The sequence below is a fragment of the Dreissena polymorpha genome, chromosome 4, assembly GCF_020536995.1.
Source record: "Dreissena polymorpha isolate Duluth1 chromosome 4, UMN_Dpol_1.0, whole genome shotgun sequence".
In the NCBI taxonomy this organism is placed as follows: domain Eukaryota; kingdom Metazoa; phylum Mollusca; class Bivalvia; order Myida; family Dreissenidae; genus Dreissena; species Dreissena polymorpha.
Genome location: NC_068358.1, coordinates 85331214 through 85358178, shown reverse-complemented (window position 1 = coordinate 85358178; position 26965 = coordinate 85331214). Strand labels below are relative to the sequence as shown.

At 33.3% G+C, this 26965-nt stretch overlaps 2 protein-coding genes across 4 annotated transcripts in view; both read left to right on the top strand.

The window, feature by feature from the left end:
- The window catches only part of LOC127878118 (heat shock 70 kDa protein 12A-like), a 71870-nt gene that overhangs the window by 292 nt on the left and 44613 nt on the right, over nucleotides 1–26965 (top strand). The window contains exons 1-9 of one of the 3 annotated variants that reach the window (XM_052424542.1): nucleotides 242–365; nucleotides 1613–1763; nucleotides 2215–2363; nucleotides 3635–3714; nucleotides 3818–3956; nucleotides 4195–4342; nucleotides 5099–5233; nucleotides 5344–5552; nucleotides 5844–6422. In XM_052424542.1, the coding sequence (XP_052280502.1) occupies nucleotides 363–365; nucleotides 1613–1763; nucleotides 2215–2363; nucleotides 3635–3714; nucleotides 3818–3956; nucleotides 4195–4342; nucleotides 5099–5233; nucleotides 5344–5552; nucleotides 5844–6422 (1593 nt within the window). In that variant the 5' untranslated portion in view covers nucleotides 242–362. Of the gene's footprint in view, nucleotides 1–241; nucleotides 366–1612; nucleotides 1764–2214; nucleotides 2364–3634; nucleotides 3715–3817; nucleotides 3957–4194; nucleotides 4343–5098; nucleotides 5234–5343; nucleotides 5553–5843; nucleotides 7144–26965 lie in introns of those variants that run through there. The other 2 variants (XM_052424540.1, XM_052424541.1) reach the window with 2 other exon arrangements.
- Nucleotides 18571–23906, top strand: LOC127878119 (heat shock 70 kDa protein 12A-like). Its single transcript, XM_052424543.1, has 8 exons — nucleotides 18571–18692; nucleotides 19443–19591; nucleotides 19857–19936; nucleotides 20037–20175; nucleotides 20408–20555; nucleotides 21448–21582; nucleotides 21681–21889; nucleotides 22059–23906. Exons 2-8 carry the CDS (start codon nucleotides 19574–19576, stop codon nucleotides 22770–22772), a joined length of 1443 nt encoding a protein of 480 aa, XP_052280503.1. The 5' UTR covers nucleotides 18571–18692; nucleotides 19443–19573; the 3' UTR covers nucleotides 22773–23906.

Here is a 26965-nt window from a genome sequence, read left to right as displayed (position 1 = left end):
TATATTGTATTATTCGTTTTTTTTTGTAAATTTATGTTTACGAGCATGCGTTACAAACCTTAACATATTTAAATGTGATATTGTTAAAACTAAAATAATTAAAAACATGTATCTTTTTGTTTTTATCAATTAAAATAAACAGTTCAGATAATGAACTTCAAACCTCGAACTAAAACGAGCAAATTGTTTATATCTTAGATATATTAAAACAGTGCAATAAACGTGCGATATCTCACAAGGAATAATTGGCTTTATTCAATCAATAAACACGCGAAATCTTTCAAGGAATTATTTTGGTTAATTTACTTCCGCCTACAGAGATCTCCTCGTCCATAGTCTTTAGGATTTGTTATACTTTTAACATGGTATGGTACTGTTTTTGTTTAATATATTTTAATCATAATTTACAACTCGAACATGGTATCATTTTGTTGTGCAGATAGTTTAATGTTTAATGTTGTATTACTGTCTATGTAAATAGAGAGCAATAAATACATACAGCAGGACGAAATCGAAACTGATAGTAAATAATAAAGTAATAATAACATGATACTTTAAGTTAATTAAAATTGTTTTTTGAGTTTTCTGTTCAGAATGTAAATCAAATGTTCATAGTTTAGATTTAAAAAAGGAATGCGTTAATTAATGATCAAATTGACATTCTACGTGGGAGAGAGAGAAAGCTAGAAACTAAAATCGAAACTGATATGTTTCTTTCTCAATAAAATATTTAATGATTTCTTAACGACAAATTTTAAATTATGTCATTTTTGTATTGTAAATTTTGAATAAACGTTCAAGTGATAACGGTAAAATTAATTTAATTGCATTAATATTTTGTGTTTACTTTACTTTTCAATTGAATAAATCTAGCAGATTGACTAGTTATTAGATATCAGAAAAACAAATATTTCTATGCCATTGTTTTATTAACTTTTTATACATCTGGTGAAGCAAATTAATACGTATCTTATGAAATAAACGGAGAACACTTCATATGAGTTGTAGATTTATATACTCTCTAAAAAAAACACTGCAGTTGGCAGTTCTATAGTAAATTCGAAAATATCGATGTTCACTAAAAATATACCGATTTAAAAACCTGATTGTGTGTATGTAATTTGCAGTGCTTTTAAATATTCCGTTTGCGAGCGTATATATTTTTTGTGGTGCACACGTATAAAATAATGAAATAGCAGAGTTTTAAGTTTGGTGGGGGAAGGAGAGGCTATAACAGATTTAAATTTAAAGAAAATCAAGCAAGCGAAGATCTATAAAACGCAAACAAACTACAAATCATAATCGGATCAATGAGATACATTCAACAGGGGTATTTTCTAGCATGCATGTTAAATATGTCTTCCAAATTTAATTACAAATTGCTTTCGACAAGCAATAACAGTAAACCATTGAAAAGCGAGAGTCCCATTTGGCTCCTATGTGGGTTCTTTATAAACGTGAAAGATGAGTTTGCCCTGAATGCACCTTCGTCACATACGATTAATATATATTCTAAAAATATTAGTTGGATCGGACCTTAAACCTGTCGTTCACTTGACTCCGGGCGCGAATTTTTCAAAATGCATGTATATGAATGTTCTGTTGTTAATAGGCTGCAAAAGGAAAAGCTTTAGTGGTTGCCGCGATCGATTTTGGGACGACCTACTCAGGCTGGGCGTTTTCATTTAAACACGATTACGACCGGGATCCGACAAAAGTGTCAGCAAAAACATGGATTGGTGGCCAGCTTACTTCCTTGAAAGGTTCACACATAAATAATCTTCACATTATACTAATTCGTAACACAAATCTACTATAAATTGTGTATAAGTGTAGATGTAAATATGAGATAATACTATTTATTGTTGTATTTATATGGTCAGTTTTCAATTTAAACAGTCTATATTCACTGCATCTACATATTGCATCCAGCAATGTCAGTAGCCGTTCTTATAACGGTGTGTATTCCGGTGTGTATGTCTTGCCTTTCGATATACCAATTTTCTAAATGTATATGCGAGCACAAATCTAGTTTATACTCAAATATTACACATGAATGTCAATTACCTTACTATTAACATGTATGTTTAAACCAAACGTTTAGTTAATTAATTTAAATGTAAATAAAATTATAACCAAATAAAATCATAAAGTTCATTCTCGACTGCCATATATTAAAATATGAACTATTGAACGAACTCCTGTTTGGTCTAGGTCCTACGTGTATATTGATAAAACCAGACGGAAAGACACTTGAGGCATTTGCATATGATGCAGAAACTCGCTACAGTGAACTGAGCGAAAACAATGAACACAAACGATGGTACTACTTTCGAAGGTTCAAAATGGAATTGTGGAAGAAGGTAAAACTATAGAAACAACATGTACAAATGATGAAATTATAATTGTGTACAGTTTAATTTTTAACGATATTGCATGTCCCCTAAAAAGTAAATAAGTATATTGGTCTTAACACGATATAGGAAAAACATTCGGTTTTACTATTCAATGTTAAGTAAAAACAAGAGGCCAATGAGGGCCTGAATCGCTCTACTGGCTGGAATCAATAGGGCTCAAGCCCTTGATAGTATGAACAATCTGAGTAAGTTTTAAATACACAGACCCAAAATGGGAAATTTATCGCATAAACAAGAAGAAACGTAAAATTTAAACTTCAAATAGCTCCTTTCCAACAATTAGTTGGACGAATTTTTTTCACTCTCAATGGGGTTCTGGCCCTTGATGATATAAAACATCCGTTGAAGTTTCAAAAGGATAGAACTTTATATGTAAACAAAAATGTGTTTGTCCCCTTCTGCGCCGCTTTGATTTTTTTTACCTTTGACCTTGAAGGATGACCTTGACCTTTCACCACTTAAAATGTGCAGCTCCCTGAGATACACATGCATGCCAAATATGAAGTTGCTATCTTCAATATTGCAAAAGTTATGGCAAAATGTTAAAGATTTACATTTTTTCTGAACTTCAAGGGGAGATAATTCTGGACGACTAATAACTCCGATATTGCTCATTTTCAATAGGGTTTGACTCATCATTCAGATAAAGACACTGTGCAAGTTGGGAAATGATTGGCTGAAAACTGTGGAGTTTATTGCGTAAACACGCCTTACTTCACAATTTTCTCAAATTCAAGGGGAGATAATTCTGAACTTTTTACTCTGATGTAACCCATTCTCAATAGGGTTCGAGTCCTCATTAATATAAAGACATTGAACAAGTTTAAAAAGAATCGGATGAAAACTGTGGACTTTATTGCGTAAACAAGCCTTATTTCACAATTTTCTCAAATTCAAGGGGAGATCATTCTGGACTTTTTATTCTGATGTAACCCATTTTCAATTAGGTTCGAGTCCTCAGTAATATTAAGACACTGAACAAGTTTGAAAAGAATCGGATGAAAACTGTGGACTTAACCGCGTAAACAAGAAAAAGTCTAACGCACGCACGCACGCACGGACGACGGAAACCACGCCATGACATAAGCTCTTCAGGCCTTCGGCCTGTAGAGCTAAAAAAGATCTTGTCTAATATAAACCTTCATAATAGTTGAATGAAAATCAGTAAAACACCAATGCGACATTGATAAAGCCATATGCGTTCTTTGTATTTTTAGTCCATTCATAAAGACACAGTCTTAGAAGACGAATGTGGCCGAGAGCTCCTAGCATTGACAGTGTTTTGCCTTTCAATCAGGTACGTCAAGAATGTTTTATTGAAGCATGTAGTGAGGTTAACACGTACTATCCATTATAGAAAACAATCTTAGGAATTTGATATGTATCTGTATTAACAATAGATTCATGAAGGATGATCTGTGCAAGATATCGGAAAGTCAAGTGGCGGGATTGAAAGCAGACGACATTCACTGGGTCCTGACCGTGCCTGCTATTTGGAATGATTCAGCGAAACAGTTTATGAGACTGGCTGCGGAGCAGGTATGCATTTACATAGATGGTAGTGCAATAAGTAATATAAATGTTCAGGAATTATACGTGTAATGTATCCATAAATGATGATTCACGAATAGTTTCATGCGTCCATGAATGCATTCCATTCGTTTCATGACTAGTCCTATATACATTCCTCTATGGAATTAGAAATGCATTTACTATTCGTACATTACCAAAATTATAGTGATAATTGTTTCATGTTAAGTTGTCTTTATTGATTTAGGCCGGGATTTCATCAGACAAGCTGACCCTTGCACTTGAGCCAGAAGCAGCCTCACTGTACTGCAGACATCTTCCTGTCCAGAAAGATGGGGAATCAAGTCTTTCCACACTGAGGGCTGGAAAAAAATATTTAGTTCTAGATGCAGGAGGTACAGTCCCCCAAATTTCGCATTATAATAATATTAATATTATACATAATAATAATAATCATTAGCGCTTTCACATTGTATACATTTTATGCCGTTGATATTTATGTATTATTTATTTAAGCCCACCTGTCCAGTTTTGAACAACACATCATATGCTCCTAGCAGTATTATTACACAAATACATGTTGAATACAACTAATACATGCCATAAAAGCGTACACATTTGAACGTTTTGCTAAAATTGAAAAGGATATTTTATCAGTTGCAATCACAACATTTACACCTAAGTTTGATGTTCCGCCGTAGAAAACGCGATTATGGATTCGCCTTCCGAATCATAATATTGTAAAATACGTCCAATCACTATTATATACCTAAAAGGTCTTCACACACTTCACTCGGCAACCAGAGGAATAACACAGTAATTTAGACCCGCTTTCCATGTAATCTCAGAAAATTCAGATTCAAGTACTGTGGTCGACATTGAATCCTTTAAAATCAATGATGTTGCACCTGTATAACTGTTGTGTGCGTTCAAATGATCGGCCGTTTTTAATAGATGAACTTACTTGAAAAGTTCATAAAACAGTCTAACTTATTATTAAATGTTATCTTAAATGACAGGTTTACAGAGACAATACTAAATCAAAAAATATCCAGTTCAAATAGTTTGGCTTTAAGTACCTTTGTTTTAACAATATAATTTCTCAATCGTTTGAGAACCAAGCCTGCAACCACACAACTCACTTATTTAAGGTGGAACAATTGATATTACGGTCCACGAAGTGTGCACAGAAGGAAACCTAAAAGAAGTCCACAATGCGAGCGGGGGAGACTGGGGAGGAACGAAAGTTGATGCAGCATTTATGGAATTTCTTGGAAAGATAACAGGTACATAATACCATATTAGTTTTTGGGGTTTTCTTGACTGTGTAATAATTGTATGTGATGATGCGTTGCATGTTTTGTTCTTATATTTATTTTACTGTATGTGTATATAGATAAAAAGGCAATGCAGAAATTCAAAGATGATAATATGGAAGATTATATTGAACTTCTTCGTGATTTTGAGATAAAAAAGAGAGCTATAGACACGTCAAAGCCTGGTAAAATAACCATCAAAGTACCCATTTCACTGATTGAGCATGTGAAAGATGTAACAGGAATGCCATTGAAAGACAAACTGCAATCGTCGGGTTACGGAAAACAGGTAAGTGACATGAATGAAAAATCACACAACAGCTGAAGTTAACGAAATTCACTTCGACATTGCTTTTTCAAATTGAATTTTCTTGTAGTTATGTTTATCATGTCCGTTCAAAAACTGTGAAACTTTGCCTACACCTACATCAAATAACGCAAGGTTCTAAGTGAAAAAGTATTTCGGAAAAAAGAACGACATTTAACAAAGACTATGCATTTATATATTAATTTTCTTTTTATCCATCTATTTTCAAGAAGTCAGTAGTGTTGGTAAATTATGGTTTGGTTTTGATCATAGGTTACGCTGGCCGGGGATAAAATTCGCTTGGATCCAGATATAATGCGTTCGTTCTTTAGCACATCTTTGACGAAAATCGTCGGACATGTTTCTGATTTGCTACAAAAAGTTGAATGTAGTGGCGTGGAGGCCATATTGATGGTTGGGGGATACTCCGAGTGCATGCTTCTCCAAGAATCCATCAAACAGCGGTTTCCGCAGCTGAAAATCATCGTTCCACCCGAGGCAGGGCTTGCTGTTATGAAGGGTGCAGTCATATATGGCCATTCTCCCATGGCCATTACCGAGCGCGTTTCAAAGTATACATACGGTACAGATATATCATGCACCTTCATCGACGGGGAGCACCCATGGTCTAAACGTCAGATTCAAAAAGATGGTGTCATACGGTGTACAGATATATTTTCCAAACTTGTTGAAGTTGGAGATAAGCTTGTTGTCGGCCAAGCACAGAATGAGGCATCATATACACCAATATTCGATGATCAGACAGCTATGGGTGTGACAATATTTGCTACTAGTGACAAAAATCCCAAATTTACAACCGATGTCGGATGCCAGAAAATTGGCGCTATTAGTGTACCACTTGCTGGTAGTGGGACCTCACGGTCGGTTAAGGTTCGCATGATTTTTGGTGGTACTGAAATTACCGTGGAGTGCCTGGAAACAGCTACTGGGAAAATCACACGGTTGCCAATTAACTTCCTGATTTAAATGCCTTCTTGTTTGAGGAAGCAAATGTCTACGGACGTACATATCAGTTAAGAAAGTTTTTTTTTAATTTGCTGTTGGGGTTATGATGAATACATGTCAGTTTTCTTAATCGTCCTAGGTTCGACGTCCTTGAATTAAGCTTGCTTCGTTTAAATTAATCATCAACGTTATCGTCTCACTATTCAACAGTCTAAAACGTGTGCAATTGAAACTTTAAGTACGACGTTGTCATTTATTTGATGGTGAACTAAATGCCATTAGTGTTTTTATTATTCGGACATAATTACGTCTCTTCTTGTTTCAACGCACCAAATACAATATATACAATATATCTTACAGCGTTTGTTTAATTGTATATGTTCAGATACATTTCTTGCGAGAAAATCATCAAAAACAATTATGGACATCTGATTTACTATGGTTGTGCTAATCATATTTTTTTATTTACTCGTTTAATGTCATAGTTGTGAACATTATTGAATTTGTTTTTATTATGGGGGTTTTGTTTTGAAAGAATCATGTGAAACATGTTTATTCCAACTCGTATTCTTTTCATTTTATATATGGATTCATATCATCGAATGGAAATTCTCTTGTAAGATGTAATGTATTTTGCTCAATAAAATGCCAGTTAAACGTTGTTATGTTAACCTTTTGACCAGCCTGCTCGATTCTTTATAAATCTTATAACGTTAGTATATAGGAATAGGAGTATAAACTGTGCAGTAAAACAATTTATATATTCAATTGATCATTTCGAACACTAATCCACCGTTCAAATTCTATATGATTTGCATCACACTTTACATATATGTGTATTTAATTTTAAGTTATCTAGGTAAAGAACATACGAACGCATATCGATCATAGCCGTTTTGCCTGGTATAAGCCACCAGCAGCCATTACAGACCTTGATTATTACGAATCAGTGAGCAAATAGTACTGACAGAATAGGCCTTCGCAAATGCCGTATCTGCATTAATAAAATGTTGATATTACAATCATACGTCAATTATTAATTGTCTGCCTTTTCTGTATAAAATCAACGTTAAAAGAAACATCATGCGATCTAAATTTAATAAACGAATATAATTTGTAGAAAACAGCAAAACATTATGTGTAAAAGTACATAAAGTTTATATTGTTTAAGAAATGTCGGAATTAAATGTCTGCATAACTTTACTATCGGAATACAACCATCGTTCGCATGTTTGACAAAACCAATCACTAAATCATCGAAGCTCTTCTTTACAAATTATCGCTACTGTTACCATAAAGTGCCTCCGTGGAACAAGCAATCGCTGCTCCCCTCCTCGAAGTATCGTAACTATGAGCATAACCAGACCGTATTGTCGCCGTGGCGTAGTGGATATGATTACCCCCTAACAACCGGGAGGTCACGATTTGATCTTAACTGGCGGGACGAACTTAAATCGCAGACAAAGACAACAATAACTTGTTGTTCAAAAGTTTTGGACTTGAGCGCGTTTTAATGAGCCTTAGGCTAAAATAAATAGGTTTAAACAAAATCAATAAATGGTAGGATAAACTATTACCATGTTCATTAATTTCTAAAATATGTCAATTGCTTCATAAAGAGTGTGGTTACAAAGCGAGTAGGTTCTTGTACACATTGATGTGCAAACGAATTAAGCAATACATATATGTAAAATGATTCATGCAACACAATTTATCTTGTCAAAGTGTAAGTATTATAAGAAGCAGCATATGTTTATAAAATGGTTGTTAAAGTAATTTTTGTTTAATGTGAATTTAAAAGTAAGACTTTTTATAAATAATGTATTTCAAATTTGATTGGAGAAATTGATAGTTTATGTTTTTACAATAATTATTGTTAATTGGTTTTTATATAAAACAAGCTTAACAAGAAACCGTCGGAGACGTGTGATGCTCCCCAAAGGTTTTTTGTCACAATATTGCACTATATATTCAGATAAAAGGAAACGTCTTGAGAGGCATAACTTTGGACAAAATAATACGATGGATGGTTTAGCAACTTAAAAATTTCCAAGGGCCATAACTCTCTAAATAAATCATATAACCAGAACCCACTTATAACATGCGCATCTCCTACAGGTAGTTAAGCTTTCCATAAAGCTTCATTGAAGTCCAGTCAGTAGTTGGGGAGAAAAAGCCCGGACAAGAAGTGCACTATATGTACAGTTTATAGAAAATTTCATAGGGCCATAACTCTGTGAAAAATCATTTGACCATAACCGGCTGATAATATGCACTTCTCCTGTTGGTAGCAAAGCTTTCCATAAAGTTTCATTGATTTCCCGTAATAAGTTGCTGAGAAATAGCTCGGACAAGAATTGCACTATATGTACAATGAAAAATTTCAAAGGGCCATAACTCTGTGAAAAATCATCCGACCATAACCGGCTGATAATATGCACATCTCCTGTTGGTAGTAAAGCTTCCCATAAAGTTTCATTGAATTCCCGTAATATGTTGCTGAGAAATAGCTCGGACAAGAATTGCACTGTATGTTCAATGGAAAATTTCAAAGGGCCATAACTCTGTGAAAAATCATTCGACCAGAACCGGCTGATAATATGCACATCTCCTCTTGGTAGTAAAGCTTCCCATAAAGTTTAATTGAATTCCGGTCATTATTTGCTGAGAAAAAGCCCGGTCAAAAATTGTGCACGGACGGACGGACGCACGGACGGACAGACGAAGTGGCGACTCAATGCTCCCCCAAACAATTTTTGGGAAAGCATAAAAATCATGGCAATAGTCTGATTATCTCATTTAATCTGTTAAAATCATGAATAGTTTACATCAAGGATTAGAAAAAGTCTCAGAAATTCTTTGTTTGCTAAATTTGTGTTTACTTTAAGTAACATGGATGTGTATTTAAAATCTCTTATACATCAGGTTAATGGTATATTGCCTTATTGCATTAATAAAATTTGACTAAAGAGCTTTCCTGTGCTCTTAACTTCAATTTAGTGTGTAACACAAGTATTAAATACATGGAGCTATGCCAATAGTGTTGATCTGATAACTCAACTAGCCTCTCGTTGAGATTTCTGTAATGGTGTTTGATTGCTTCATATGTGAAGATCTGTATTTATAATGTTTCCACTGTGACCTTGAACCTTAAGCAAGCGACCATGTTGCATTACGCACACTTTATTTTCTGTGATGTCCAGTATTGCCAATTTGTTAGAAATCACATAATGAACAAAAACGTTATTGGTCACACATTAACAGCCCTTCCACTACAATACCATTATAATGTGTGAATATCAACCGTCTACAGAAGCCTGTACTTTTATTCGACGATTCTGTTGAACGACATGTTAATTAGTTAATATGATGATCATTTTGTGCAAATTTATTTGAAAATCAGTAAAAAGCATGTATTAAAATGCAATATAATTAGACGATGATTATGGTTACTAATCGTTATTGCGTAACACACTTAAAATTGTAGGTGCTTATATGGCTTAAGCGCGTAAAAAATCGAATTTGAGGGTCGAAAAAAGTTCGTGACAAAGCTTTAACCAACTATACCGCGTCGGTTGGCTTATTCATTACATAGGAGATGCCGGATTTGTTTGTCTATAGATTAAATAATAGGATTCCAACTTTCTTTTTTAATTATTGTAAGCTTTGTTTTGTTCAAAATTAGGATAACACACGCACGAAATGTAAGTAAGTCTATGTATGATATTCTGAAAGTAATAACAATATTTCGGACAAAAGCATGGTAAATTTCTTAAACGGAACTTGATTTTTAAATGTGTATCGACTTCAAACTTGAATCGGCATTTATATCGAATATCAATAAGTTATGTATTGCCATCACATTAAAGTAATAGATACTTTATTCTACTTTACAAATGTGTTGTAGTTCGTCTGTTCTTTCTGTGTTTGTACCGTTCTAGCAAGAAAATAATGTTAAACTAATTACCTAAGTGCCAAAGAATACTGGCATTTATCCTAAACACATTGTGGTGTACACTAAACAAAAAGTTGCATGATTCATTTTAGAAAATATTTAATTGATTATACTAAACCTTGTAATAGATTAACTGTTTATTGTTCTGATAAAGGACGTTATTAAATAAAGATTGTGCGTTAACTGATTTAAATTCAAACCCGGATAGACCCGAACTTCCACAGGTATTTTAATATTGACCCGCGTTCCATCCCTAAGACAGTGTATGACCCGTTTGAGCCCTAGTCGGTAGTTATTGCCGTTTTAATACGGAATTGGTATTAAGACTATAGTTGTTCTTTGCAATTAGATATCATAAATGGCAAGGTTCCGTTTAAAATATAGTTGCATTGAAATATATCGTTTCATGGTAAAGATATTATATTACATACATTGGTTCCACGCTTGTATATTGCTAATGAGAACGACGAGTGGTACCAGAAATTTTAAATTCAGATGACTGGTTTCAAGGAATCAGTAACATTTTCTTCCCACCGAAACGAAAAGTCAGTTTGTCATTGAGGTTGTGGCTGGTGTTCGAAATGGTAGGTGAATGTGTTGTTTTACCCTGTTTATGTACCCCAAAAGTATGCAATATCGAAACTCGGCTATTTTATAATACAGTGGTTTGTAGTGGTATATAGTGGTTTATTTAAAAATTAATATTTGCAAGTATAATTAGTTAAGATCAAATTGAGTGTACACGATTTTAAAGGAAATATGTTATTTCCGCCGTCTTAAAACAACTTAGGAATATAAACAAGGAATATAAATATATATGATTAACTGTCTGTTTATAAAGCATTCATCAAATTATATTACCTTAGATGGATTTCATAACGAACAAGTCTATGCAGATACAGTATGTGTTTCTTATTTGTTACACAACCAAAAATTGCTTGTGTGAAGTATTAATATATCTACACAGACTAATGTGCGGTTTCCAATATTGTTAGTGCCTTTGTACATGAAGGCGATTTTGAATAAACGAACAAAACTATTTTCAAACGCAGCAAATTCTAATTTTGATGATTTCTGAAACGACTTCTTCTGAACGTGTATTCAAGTTGTTGATACAGCAACGTTGTATGTTTGGAAAACGCAATCGTAAAAACTGTCTTTAAATGGACATATCGACGGCTAACATAATTGTAAGAAAAGATATTGTTCATAAAGTATTTATTAAAACGTTGCATAACACATAATTCTCCTTTTTTCTGAACGCTCAGTCAAATGTATATTTTTTATAAAATTCATGGGACGGTAGTACTGTAAAATTCTGATGTTACTGCCCGATATTTCGGGGAAGTGTTGGACGTGTGGGCGGCTGAGTGTTGCGCCCTTCTATTTAAGCCTAGCTTGAGCAATGATAACTGGATGAATGTATGGGAATATACGATGTTTTAATACGTCTCTATATACAGGGGACACGACGTCGATGTGCCTCTTTAAGATGAGAATAATTATTAGATAACCTTAATGTATTTTAAAAATAAAACCATTTAATATGCGCATGAATGATATAACTATATGTGTGTGTGTGTGCTTAGATAAGTATTCTTACACTTAAATATCGAAACAGAGCATGGCCAACTTGTGCATGTGCACAAAGTGACAAAACCATAAAACTGTAAAGAAGAGAAAAAGTAATGTGTGATGAGAATTAGTAATCTCTCTAGCATGTCTACTTTTTCACATCTAGAAAGATCTGCACCTCATTATTTCAAAGGTTGCTTCTTATTTTGAAAATGATATACTACTGTAACCATTTTTTGTTTTTATTATGCCCATTAAATATATGTGTGAGAGGGTGGGGGTGGGGGTCGTAAACACATTAAAACTTTTACAGTGTTTTCATATCAATGAGTACTCAACCCTTATCGTAAATTAGAAACGTAAGAATAAGTTCAGAATCAGCTTCTCTTGAAGTTGAGACAAATATGAAATAACGCTTACAAGATGAAGCAGATTTTCTAAAACCTACACAGTTCTGTTCCATTAATGAAAACTGCACACGGATGTCAGTAAAAAAAGGAAACCAATGTAAATAAAATGAACTATGAAATATTTGAGGGTTACAACACAAAATCATAGATAATGGTTAATTGGGGGTTATAACACTACATCATAAATAATGGTTATTTGGGAGTTATAACACAAAATCATAGATAATGGTTATACCAGTATCTTTTTCTATTTTGTTTAAAATAATCGACCAATATATTAATATTTACAGTAGAAAAAAATCGTTTCATGTAACTTCATTGAGTGCCTTTTACACTGAAATTCCCGACGCCCTTTGATGCTTTGCATCAATACTTATCTTGTATACATTGTAATTGAGCAGTTATTTTCAATTAAAGGGGCCTTTTCACGTTTTGGTAAATTGACAAAATGAAAAAAAGTTGTTTCAGATTCGCAAATTGTCTTTTAAGTTATGATATTTGTGAGGAATCAGTAATACTGAACATTTACCACGCTCTAAAATAGCCATTATATGCATCTTTCGACGAATAAAAAACCTGAAAATTATAAAGCGTTGCATCGCGAAACGATTGAAAAATTTGGAGAGTTCTGTTGTTGTCGTTATATTTTGTGAAACTACGAGGATTGCTTATATACAGTATAAAATACACCCTTCATTGTATGAGCACCGATGGCCGAGTGGTCTAAGTGGTAGACTTTCACTCCAGGGGGCCGTTTCATAAACGATCGTACGACAAATTTAACTTGCGAAAGAATTTTGTTATCTTAATAAGTAGACGAACTAGCTGTCCATGCTCGTCAAATATATTCGGCGCTTGATATGCCAGGGGTCAGTGGTTCGAGCCCAGTTGAGGGTTACTTTTATTTTGTTTCATTTATTGTATTCTTGATTTTTTACTGGAGCTTTTTAGATCCAATGGTTACATTTATCAATATAAAGCATTTAATGGCAAACTTCAATACATGTCAAAACCTGTGAAAAGGCTGCTTTAAGTTCATAAGAAAAAAACTCCAACCTACTTACGGAACGTGGAGGGATCAAATGATGCAATACGATCACCTGTTGTTGCAAGAGGAGGAAACATGTTTAGATTTTAGTATTATTGTACATGTTCGTTCTTGGAATATTTTCTTCAGTTATATTTTTAATTCAGTTATGTGGCCGATCGACAGCAATTTATCAAAATGTTCTCATTATAGGAGCGTATCGACGGTTTTTCCCTTTTAAATTAAGATATGTATTAAAATTGAGAATGTTCTCATTTAAGACAGAAATTTATAAATTACAATATTCAAGTGATGAAACCGTTTAGAAAGAAATAAAACGATAAACACTATTGTTGGTAACTGCTTCCTGTAGGCGTCGAACTAACGACAACAAAAATTCCCTAATTCAAAAGGATGTATTCTACATTTCCCTTATCGATAGTGCGTATTCGTATAGCGGTTCTTCATGTTCATTTCTTTCATGACGATTTAACTACTGTCGCTCCCGCGCTCGTTAAAGCATCACCAGGTCAACTTTTCACACTTATCAAAATAAGTATTTTACGAAGCCTTACTAAAAACGAGTCATACGTGATAAGCAACTATTTAGTAATTGGTTATACAAATATAAAAGTAAACGTATTTAGGAAACTTTAATAATGTAAGACCCATTTAACGTCGAAATGCACCTTTATCATCTAGGTTGTAGTTCCCAAAGTACATTTTAATCGAAACTGAAACTGGCCTTGATAATGTCAAATGAACCTTGAATGAAAGACGATCGCAACTTTAAAATCTAGGTTATTATTCCAAGATACATTACAATCGAAACAAAACCTGACATTGCAAATGTAAAAAAAAAAACACACGTAAAGCCGATCGCAATGTTTCAATTTTGAGGAAAAAAGGTTTATATTTTAGTATTAGTGGAATTGTTCGTTCTGGGAATAATTAAACTTCCGCCTTCAGTTGTCCGTATGCTACGCAGTCACAGGCTATTCTGATAATGGTAAGGTGTTTTCTTCTTTTGTTTCTTCTTTTATTAAATTAATTTTCTTATGATAAAATTACGAGTATAAGACACAATATTTAGATTTCTTTAAAAAATAACATCTGTTACATTTTGTTTTAGGCGATTTGATTTCGAAAGTTGTTCATAATGCATTATGAAAAGCGAAATTCGAGTAGTGTAATTAGAATTGCTTTATTTCAGTTTGGCAAACTTAAATCGCATTATATGGTTATTTGGATTTTCCCGCCACCTTTTATGAAACTAGAAATGAAAATGTAAATGCATTTCATGCTCAATAAGCTGGGGCAATAAACAATTTGAAAGAACAGCCGCATTAGGAAATACTATAGCGGTGGTGCGGTGGGCGGCTGGAAAATTGTATACTTGACACTTTGTTCTGAGCCTTAATTTGCCCAGCATAGACATATTTTCAAATAACTTTGCAGACAGAATGGCAAATACAAAAACCAGGCACAGTATTACAATTCAATATCTTATATAGCTATTCAGAAAAATGGATGGATTTTCATTTATCTTGCCAAGTGATCATCATAATGAGAAAGAGTGTCGATTGCAAGAACCATGTCTCTATGTGCATGGTCAAGATCGCATCTCAAGATCAAAGGTCTAGTCTAGGAAATGTGTACTTGACATTTGTCCGAAGCATACCTATTTGCAATATAGATTATTTTCAAATATTTTGGCCGTAGTGGTCCGCATGATCAGACGGAATTTCATTTACAACAAGGGTCATAGTCACAATGAAGGTCAATGGTCCAATTTTTTTTTTAATTAATTGAGATACTGCTCTCCATGGAAGGGCCTGGTTTCGCACGCGAAAAGCAGGTCTGAAAGTCGAGGGTTAAGGATGTTCGATCGTTTCCACTTTACGGTAATTGATTCACTATATCGTGAAAATTAAAAACCTTTATATATTTTCACGGTTTCAAAATATTAGGTTGGAATAAACGAGTGTAAATTCTAGTTTTACTGTTTTGATAATGCGCCTTCAAATTTTCGGCATTTACATATTTTCGAGATTTACTGCATTGAAACCAAGCGTTCGATTGCTTGACGTCACTTCGTGATCGACATCGATGAAACGCTTGCTTACGCTGTAGATGTTATTTTCTGTGCAAATGCAAGCGTCTATTGATAACGAAACGATAATTTGTCAACAATGAGAATCAGATACTTGGCTTAATAATTTTCATTTAAAATGTCTAATTTGGATATAATTCGGAATACAAAACGAAACTTAAAAGGTATTGAAAACAACAACGTTCAAAAGAACAATGTGGATTTCAATAGAAAGACTATTTCCACCGACAATCAGGATTTCCGGTATGACCACTGTTATTTTGACGATTTTTCTATCGGTTCGTCGGTAAGCGTGACCACATGTGACAACAACGATGCTAGTTGGATATAAAATTGGGCCTTGGGCTTCCAAATTTGGTATGTAGTGGCATCTTATAGTCCTCTACCAAGTTTGTTCAAATTATGCCCCTAGGGTCAAGTTTGACCCTGCCCTGAGGGTCACAAAATTGAACATATGCTTATATTAGGCATTTTTTGTGAAAACTTTAAAAATCTTCTTGTTTATATTAGTATGGCATAGGGCTACCAAATTTGGTATGTATTGACATGTAATAGTTCTCTACCAAGTTTGTTCAAATAATGCCCCTTGGGTTAAATTTGAAACTGCCCCGGGGGTTACAAAACTGAACATATGCTTATAAAGTGCTTAATTTGTGAAAACTTAAAAAAAAATTGTCCATATCTATTGGGCCTAGGGCTACCAAATTTGGTATGTAGTGACATCTTATAAACCTCTACCAAATTTGTTCAAATAATGCCTCTGGGGTCAACTTTGACCCTGCCGCGGGGGGTCACAAAATTTAATAAACGCTTATAAAGCGCCTATTTTGTGAAATCTTTAAAAATCTTGTCGAAAACCATTCTGACTATGGCTACCAAATTTGGTATGCAGGAACATCTTAAAGTCATCTACCAAGTTTGTTACTTTGGGTCAAATTTGACCCTGACCCGCGGGTCTCAAAATTGAACATTATATACGCTTGTATCTTGCTTATTTTGTGAAAACTTTAAAAATATTCTTGTCCTTAACTCTACATCTAAGACTTAGGGCCACCACATTTTGTATGGAGTGAGATATAGTAGTCCTCTACAAAGTTTGCTCAAATTATGCCCCTGGGGTTAAATTTGACCCAGCCCAGGTGGTCACAAAATTGTACATGTGCTTAAATAGGGGCTATATTTAAGTATCTGCACATGCGGAGAATATTTGTTTCAGTCTTTTTTTCAGCAGTGGAGCGATACAGGGCCATCATGGCCTCTTGTCTTTAAATACACATCACACAGTTCTAAAAATAATTTTAAAATACCTTGTACATATGTTCAATTTACAACCAACAACATGGGTAACAGGTGGGTGGGGTAATTTAAGATGTTTATTTGAACATCAACATTGTTTTTTCAGTTGTTACATCTGGAATATGTTCATAACAATATACATTATAAATATTTCTACGTGTATCACATTTCAGTTGATAATTTAATTGTTATGGAGCAGTTATTATATAGATATGTTTTAATTACTATTACAATGTTAGTCATTGTATTTTTGAAATTAAGTCCATATTAAAATTTCTATAGCAAAAAAAAATCAACGGTGACCTATCAATTTCTTTACTTCATTTTAATGCTTAGCTAGTTTCCTTTAATTATTGAGAACTTCAAATGAATATGAATATTACATCAACAGAAATATGTATCTGTATTGCATGCTATCTATTTTGAACTGTGCAATAAAAAATTCAAAACAAACAAAAAACTAGTCATACTTATTTCTCATTATTTTTTACGATTTCCATAATTTTTGGTTTTAAAACTGTTCACTATGATAATACACATGTTACAGTTGCTAATCTAATGCAATCTCAATACTATTATGCCATTTTAAATGTATTACACAAAAACATTTTACCGTACCCCCAAATTTATGCCCCGCAAAAATGACCTTTTTTCAAACTCACATGGCATTTAAAAACCTTCGTTATCTCAAAATTATTCACGGTGACCTCTCTTTTTTATTTTATATTAATTTCAGATACAGATTCATTAATCACCATACAAAAATTATAGCATTCCGGATATTTTGAAAATTTTCACAAAACGATCGAACATCCTTAAGTCACAATTCAATGTCAAAGGTGAAATTTAGACCAGTTGTAATTCTATATGAAGCCTAACTGTGTCCTGCATAAATATATTTTTGAAAATAACTTGACAAACGTGATCAGCGTAATTAATGTGAGTATCAAATCGCCACGACTAAAAATAAATTGAATTTGAAACAAGGTGGGGGGATAACTAGGAACAATCAGTATTAATGCACATTTTGAATTGTCTCCCTCTATCAGACTTTTGTTCAAATTGAAAACCTGGTTTTGTGACAATTTTGTCCCTTGTTTTGATCAATATTTCGACAAGACCGTATAAGAATACAATGAAAAAAAGTTTGCGAAATGATATTCATTGGACAACCATTAAATTGTAAATATTTTAATATATAATGTGTTGTTATTTGCAGGATAAAAGGATTATTGGGGTAATTACATCGTGTTTTAGTAAGAGTTAAGGCAACCCCAGATTTCTTACAGCCACAGCCCCTATTTCATTTCATCATCATATGTTTTAAACCTTTTCTGACCATTGAGAAATCTACTAAAAGTCATGCAATTTTCAAAAATATTCAACTTATCCTGCAATATTGCTGTTATGCCCCTGTTCTACCTAGATCATTCCTTTTTATTTTATAAATTATGTTTCGTGCATTCGTATTGTTGCGGAGATTTTGGAGAAAGGTCTTATTTTTATGGTAAACAACAAACTGTAAAAATTAATCGAACCTTGGATGTCAATTAATTAAACTATGTACCTACGTTTTGGAAAGACCTTGTGCTATATCATATTATTATTTTGTAATGAACATTTATTCAGGCAGTGAGAGGTGGGTCGCTTTTGGTGGCCGCCATAGACATCGGCACTACTTATTCTGGTTGGGCATTTTCCTTTAAATCAGAGTTTGATAAAGATCCTACAAAAGTATCCGCGAAAGTATGGACTGGGAGTCAGCTGTTATCGTCCAAAGGTAATTAGTATGCTTTCGTGAATGACGGATGCAACATTAATGCGTTTATTTGCTTATCAGGTTTTGGTTTTTGCAAAGTTTGTTTATGTAATGTTTCTAGGTTAATTTGTTGCTTTAAAATATGTAACGGATATTTATTGTAGGGTGATAAAAATTAATCAACGATACTATGGAATAAATTGAGATAGGACGTTGAGAATATCCAAGGTGTGATCTTAGATGGACCAAAGAAGAATATCTTACCTTGTATTGTATATGTGTATATGTATATTTTGCTGCAACTAATGTATGCATGTTCTTGTCATTTTTAACTTGCCCAAAGTAGTACAAATCTGCGCAGCAAATATAATTAGGAACACTGCAGACACTTGTCTATTTCAGCGCATGATATTCTATAGTTTAATCAGTTAAATTTCAAAGACTTAAATAAATGTGTCATGTAAAACGTGTTCAACAATTCTAATGTATGGTAGTATGATTGTATTGATTGGAGATCAAAGCAATAAACTTTGCCGTTTAAATATATCAATTTATATTGTAATAACTAGCAAATCGTTACTGAACAAATACACAATAATATGAAAGCTATTTAAACTGTTTATCATAAATAAACTGGTGTGAACTGAATAAGTATATGAATTAATGATGTTCGTAGTAATATGATTGCTATTAACTTGACTTTTATACAATTTTATTTTCATTGTATTAGTTTCTTGTGCACTCGGATACATTGTATGTGTCGTCGCACAGGTCCTACGTGTATACTTATCCGACCCGACGGAAAGACACTTGAAGCGTTTGCGTACGACGCGGAAAATCAGTACAGTGAATTGAGTCAGAGTGGCAAACATACGACATGGTACTTCTTCCGCAGGTTCAAAATGTCGTTGTGGAACAAGGTATAGGAGTATACTTTAAAATTCGTTTTGGTTAAAGGTTTTTTAATTTCATAAATCAAGCAAAATCATTGTATACTGCAGATTTCTTTAAGTACACACGAACTAGCTACATATGCATGTAGTTTACTGGAACATACATGATTTAATATGAAACGATGTTTGGTTGTCTAAAAGTATTTTTTCACTTGCAAATATCGTGTATAACGCGAAAGAAAGTATGTTGTAGCCGTTATATTATTTTACAATGTTTTTTATCTTTATCTAGCCTATACACACGGAAACCATGGTAGACGATGAATGTGGTCGAAAGCTCCCAGCTTTGACAGTTTTTTCACTGTCAATCAGGCAAGTCCTTTAGTTCTGTGTCTTTTTGCGTCAAATATGTAGTAGTATTGAAATACGTGCTAGTTATGCATGGTTGCTTTACTTCCCTTACTTTAATCAGGTACATGAAAGAAGATTTGGAGAAAATATCCGAGAACCGAGTGGCAGGTTTGAAGCCAGACGATATTCACTGGGTTCTTACCGTGCCTGCTATTTGGAATGATTCGGCAAAACAGATTATGAGATTGGCTGCAGAACAAGTAACAATTGTCTTTCAAACAATCCCCAACCAAACTGAACAAGATACTTATCTTTCAATCATTTGCCTTTTAATTTTCTTAGTGTACATGCATCTTTTAAAGAACGTTAGTTAAATTATGCATTTTTGTAAAGATCTAGCTTTTGTATATATGCACATTCCAAATTCAAAATAGTATTGTGTATTTTTTTAAGTTGGCACATTTATTTCAACAATTTTGAATCTGATTTAAGGCCGGAATCTCCAAAGACAAACTTTCCATTGCTCTCGAACCAGAGGCAGCCTCCTTATACTGCAGACATCTTCCTGTGCTGTGTGATGGGGAATCAAGCATTCTCACATTTCAAACCGGAAAGAAATACTTAGTTGTTGACGCAGGAGGTATTGTCTTCCCACAGCAGTTATAATTGTGATTGTGTCGGAGATGGTTCAATGAACATTCAGTATTGGTTAGCATGGACTTTATTGTGATATTTCATTTTCATTATGACGTTTCACACAAATGTTATCGAGACGGTACTTTATCATGCTCCGATGCTTTCACCCTGTTGTTTTAGCAAAAACGCTACGTTAGAGCCTAAATGTGTTCATATTCTGTCAGGTTTTCTCTCAAGCATATGGTCACTTCTGATGTCCATTTTTAGTTTTACACAAAACATTTCTGTAAGATCATGTAACAGTTAAAAAAGCGTTTACGAAGGGTAATTTGTTTCTCAACTGAAATTTAAATAACGCAGTTGAAGCAAACGTTATTTTGACAAAGAAGTGGCTTTTTATATTTGTTCGCATACTTCAGTTTATTTTTGCTTGTTTATTTCCAACCAAACAATGCAAACTTTTAAATTGTTCAAGTTCAATGAACAAACTGTAAGTTAAATGGAATCAAATACATTTATCAATTACTTGTTATACTCTTGTAAACAGTTTTATAAGGATGACGTAAAAATATAAATCACGGCTTTGTATTTGCAAATACTCATACACTGTCGTTTTTAACCTTTCAATAATTCTACCATAAAGGGCTGTATGTATGTATTTGCTATTATCTACATTTATACACGTATCAGATGTAATATCATCAACATCAACCTTTAACACATCTTCATCTATTTCGATTTTTACATTTAGCACCTTTTTCCCCATTTTCTAATTATCGTTTCATGTTTTATATTGTGACTTTTGGACACCTTTTAAAAGCGTCCGTTTTATATAAAAGTTCAATAAGCATTCAATTATATATATTTATAACAACCACCAACTACATACATTTCAGGTGGGACAATTGACATAACGGTACACGAAGTTTGTGCCGGTGGAAATCTCAAAGAAATACATAGGGCAAGTGGTGGTGATTGGGGTGGGACGAAGATCGACGGGGCTTTTATGAATTTTCTTGGACAAATTGCAGGTATTTCCATAATTGTTCAATCATTGTAGGCGTTATTATTTTTTGGAAGATGTGTAGTAAGTTTTCTTTTTACATAAGTAGTAATTTATATTTTTCAGGTAACACTACAATGCAACGATTCAAAGATGAGAATATGGAAGATTACCTTGAACTACTTCGTGATTTTGAAATCAAGAAGAGAGATATAGCTGTTGGATCGAAAACTAAAGTAACAATTAAAGTTCCATCTACTCTGTTTAACCTAGTAGAGGAAATGACACACATGTCAATGCAAGACAAACTAACATCATCCGATTACGGAAAACAGGTTATTTCACTGTTTTAAATCATGCGTGTTGTATATTAAAGTAGATTATGTTATTTTATGGAATGCTTACTTGAGAGAATGTTTCGTTTAATAAAGATGATATTAATAAAATACATTGCTTCGCGCTGACTGTTTCACTTTGGTATTGTAAAGCATATAATTTATTTAGGTTAGCCTGACCGGAAACAAAATTCGATTGGATGCGGACCTCGTGCGGTCCTTCTTTAGCACAACATTGACACAGATTATTACGCATACATCTGATCTTCTTGAAAAGCCAGACTGCGTCGGAGTTGAAGCCATTCTGATGGTGGGTGGTTTCTCCGAGTCTAAGCTTCTTCAGGAAATCTTTAAACTGACGTTTTCGCAGCTGAAAATCGTAATTCCGGCAGAAGCTGGACTTGCTGTACTCAAGGGGGCAGTAATTTTCGGTCATTGTCCAACTGCGATTAATGTACGCATTTCAAAGTATACCTATGGTGTACAAACAACAAGAATCTTTGACGAAAAAATACACCCTTCCTCGCAGCGTTCAGTTTACGATGACGGAACAGTCCGATGTATAAATCTGTTTGACATTATTGTTAGAGAAGGAGATAAACTTGTCGTAGGTGGAGCTCATACGCAAAGCTCATATCGGCCTGTCAATGAATCACAGAAGTCAATGAATATTCCAATTTTTATTTCAAGAAATAGGAATGCTAAATTTACAACCGATCTTGGATGCACACATGTTGGCACAATTCTGGTTCCATTGGCCGGAAGAGGCACGGATCGTTCGGTTACGGTTCGAATGCTTTTTGGTGGCACTGAAATCATTGTTGAGTGTGTAGAAAATGCTACCAACAGAATCAGACGGTTGAATATAGATTTTCTGACGTAAAAATGAGTATTAAAAGTATAAGAAACATTGACACGTCATATTAAAAGCAATATTGTGTCCAAACTTTGACAACTGGTGAAATGTTATAATTATTTAAGTTACAAAATATTGTCTGGTCTAATAAATATTCAGTTTAATTTGTAATCCAATACATAATAACTATATGATTTTAAGTGGGGATTTAAGCATTCAATATTATTAGAAATATTTTCTAAAAACGTATACAGTTGGCCTGCATATGTATGGACTATTATCATTGTATATTTTTGAAAAGTAACGTCTGTGGATTTTGGTTTTCTGTTTTTTATATTATTTGCTTTACTTTTATGTTAGATTATCCCAGATAAAATAATTAATATGTTTTGATAAAGCTGAGAACGAGAATTGCTGTGCATGTATGTATATAAAGTTTATATAATTTACAAACTTGTTTGTGTTTACTTTTATGTTAGATTATCCCAGATAAAATAATTAATATGTTTTGATAAAGCTGAGAACGAGAATTGCTGTGCATGTATGTATATAAAGTTTATATAGTTTACAAACTTGTTTGTGTTTTCGATTTTATGAAAAGTGCGATATTGTTAAAACACTTCCATGCAGGAATAATTCTTTAGCGTGGCTTTAGTGTCGATCTGTCTTAATACAACGGATTGACCGACCTTGACGGAAGGTAACGAAGTGTTTTAAACGAAGATTTTATACATTGTTTATACGCATGTGTATGATTATATGTATGTTGGAATCAAATAATAGACGTTTACCCTTACTGTGATACACAATAAAGCAAATATGTAAGGTATTTTGATATCCAATGCAGTACCTGTGGTGGTGGCTTGAGGCTTTTATCGACGCTCAAAATTGACATTATCTTTAAATAACAGTCTTGTTAATATTTTTTAAACAAGTAAATTGATTTTCAATTATTGTCGCTGCCTATCAGACATAATAACTATGATTTACAATACAACAGTCTTTGACCTTTTCCAAATTTATTATAGCATGTAATTTTAGTTTCAAGCACTGAACTCGCATCACCACATCCGGATCGGATACAAGTGTTATAAATACGGTGTCACTGAAGTTATAAAAATGCACGAAATAAAGAACGTACGTATTTGTATACGTACCGTACTTTTTGTTTGTTTAGTTTTTTCATATGTACGATATTTGCATATTAACATTTTTTTATTTTTACGTTTGTATTATGTTCTGATTTGTTTTCGGGATGCAGTGTCATTTTTTATAAATTGATATGTGTATAGTTTGGATATTAAACGTTTTTATCAGTAAAATATTGTATAGACTACCATAATTATCCAAGTTAAATTATTTCGGTCGAAGATGATCGATTAAGAGCCAATATAAAGATTAAAATCCAGAATCCTAATTATCTGTGATAATAAAGTAATACTTTTAATATCTTAATAATGTATTCGAAATGTAAAAATAAATAATAAACAGATGTATATATTTATTTAATAACATACCCTCAATACTAGTAGGTGGAGAAGAAGATGACTATATTAGATTAACATTGCCCGTGGGTCAGTCTGTCAGTCCGTTCATTAATATGTCGAATCGTCAGTCTTTCAAACCATTTGAGTTAAAATTTTAAAAGCAAATATAACTTACGTCAGTTTACTTCCACTAAATGTTTATAAAAGCATAATGTCCAGTAGTAATGTTAATTTCAAAAAATTATTTGAGCGGACCGATAAAAAAGTAAAATGCCCAGAACTTGCGGCTACTATTTCCTGTGGGTTCTGGTATTGATATTGGCTTGTAAGCGCAGATAATTTGAGACGTTTGCTCAATATCAAATATTTTCAATGATCCTAATTTGCATAAAAATAAAACAAATGTGGTTGTTCACATATAAACATCAAAAGAATGTTTCCTAAATGTAGTGTGAATATAAGCTGCAATAGTAATAATGTATTATTGTTGATATCCGAAAAATTGTAGCATAGCATATAAAAAATGATGTAATAGTCGCGCGCTGTTCAATATAGAAAACATAAAGATTGTGTTTCTGTATTTTTTCCGAAATGTATTGATATCACTTGATTAGTAAATGAACACCGATAAATGTGAAGACGGCACTTTCAATATTTCGTCAACACGAACTTTCAATGAAAGTTTCATGCGTTGTGTTTAGCACTTTAATTCTGACCGCCTTGAATTAAAATAACATCCCAGGTCAGTGGTCAGTCATTTTCATGCAAGGAGGCCCTCATTATTCTGTACTCATCCTTTCATAGACCCCTTACGGTGTCACCGGATGGGACTAAATGTTTGCCGCTGATCCGTCCCTCTGTATGTCTTTCTGTCCGAACTGGGATCGTGCGACGACTCAAATAGATCTTAAATTGAGTTTATCTCACTGTTTGCTATACATACATAATTAAAGAAGTAAAAACTGTCCGAAAAGTCTTGAAATATCCTAAAATTGCCTAAGATAGGTTGATGAAACTCGGTATGTGAAAATAAGATCATATTGAAATTTGCATTTCTTTCAACCGAAAAAAGGTTGCTATGATTACTGAAGTAACTGACAATGATATGAAAATTTTTAATACCGCGATAACTCAAAAAACTAGATTGAGGGACCTCGGTATGTTGACAGAAAGATATTTTGCAAATATTCACTTCAGCTGTTTTATTTTCCATCCGACAAAAATGTTGTTATAGAAATAATTGAAAACTCTCCGAACAATTATGTGCCCGCGATAACTCAAAAGTTCGACAGATACTATTAGATTGATGAAATACGGTAGATAGATAGCTTTCCCATACAGGAAATATGCACGTTTTTTTAGTTTTCTGTTAAAAAAAAATTGGTTGCTTCGGGTACAGAAATAAGTGCAAAGCTAAATATTTTTTCCGGCGAAAATTCAAAGTACTTAAGCAAGGTTGATAAAACTCAGTATATGATAGAGTGTCACGTATGGAAGATTTGTATTATTTAAGCTTTTGACGTTAAACGAATGTTTGTGAAAGCTATGGTTAAAGAAATAAATGAAAACTAAAATTGTAATATTTCGAAAACTCTAATACTACTTCTAATATGCTAATGAATCTGTGATTATGTATGCAGAAACATGCGGGCCATGCGTTTGTTATTTCACTTTTTATGCATAACAAAATCGTGCTCGATATGGTCACATGCAAAATGAAACATGAAATTCGGACCCTGTAAAAACTATCAAGCATTTAAACTTGGTTGATGAAACTTATGGAGACCCTATTCATATTCCGAAAACATAAGCCCGGTAAGGGACTATTGTTTTCGATGTTGTCTGTTAACAATGCATTGAAGGATTGAAATGGAATTGTGCGCCTACGCGCCTATGTTTATCTAGACCGTGTATTCAAAGGAATATGTAAACATATATAAAGTCTATATTGTCTTTTATGTAAAGCAAATGGCCAAATACCTATACAATACAAGACGATACATATACATTTAGACATTAAACATACAATAATGCGTATAGCTGGGTCGTAAATGCAACGGTCAGTTTACAAATAGTGGTTTAAAGGGTCTTTCGTATTTTTGAAAAATCTCTTTCAATTTTTTTTATAACAAATCTATTTTATTTTGGAACGCAAGAAAAACAATAGAAAACAATAAATTGCCTTCCACGAGCTTAAAAAAAAACACAATGCGCTACAAATCCACCACGCATGCTTTACTTACTCTTTGCGAATGGTTATTGTTAATTAGTAGTAAACGTATTTTCTAAATTGTCAAGGAAAAACGATAAAAACCCTTTATTTGTTTACATATATTTAAATGATGATTATCCAAAGTTTACTGAAAAAGTTAAATTGTTTCAGTCAACAGTGTTATTTCGTTTGTTTAAGAATCGTGAATAAATTTCGTTTTAATCTGTTACAATGTTGTAATCGTTATTTTTCTAAACTGTAAACAAGTCCCTTTAAGACGAAATAAATGCCAGCCGAACCTCACACTTAGCCGAGCAATAACCACTTAAATGAGAACCTTCACAATTGAACTAAACACAACATATAAAAGTTCAACAAAGATAAATCATACTGGGGTCACCGCTTTATAACGGTCAATATAAAACACATTAGGATTAAGGATTTAAGTACAAGTATAAGCTTAATACGTTCGTATTAACAAGATTTCATAATCTATCATCATATAGAAAACGCTACAGATG

Bases quoted from the DNA above. Each gene is read 5' to 3' on its own strand.
- LOC127878119 (XM_052424543.1), top strand. The intron at 20,556-21,447 runs GTATTGTCTTCC...CATACATTTCAG, and splicing joins CTTAGTTGTTGACGCAGGAG to GTGGGACAATTGACATAACG. The intron at 21,583-21,680 runs GTATTTCCATAA...TATATTTTTCAG, and splicing joins TTTTCTTGGACAAATTGCAG to GTAACACTACAATGCAACGA.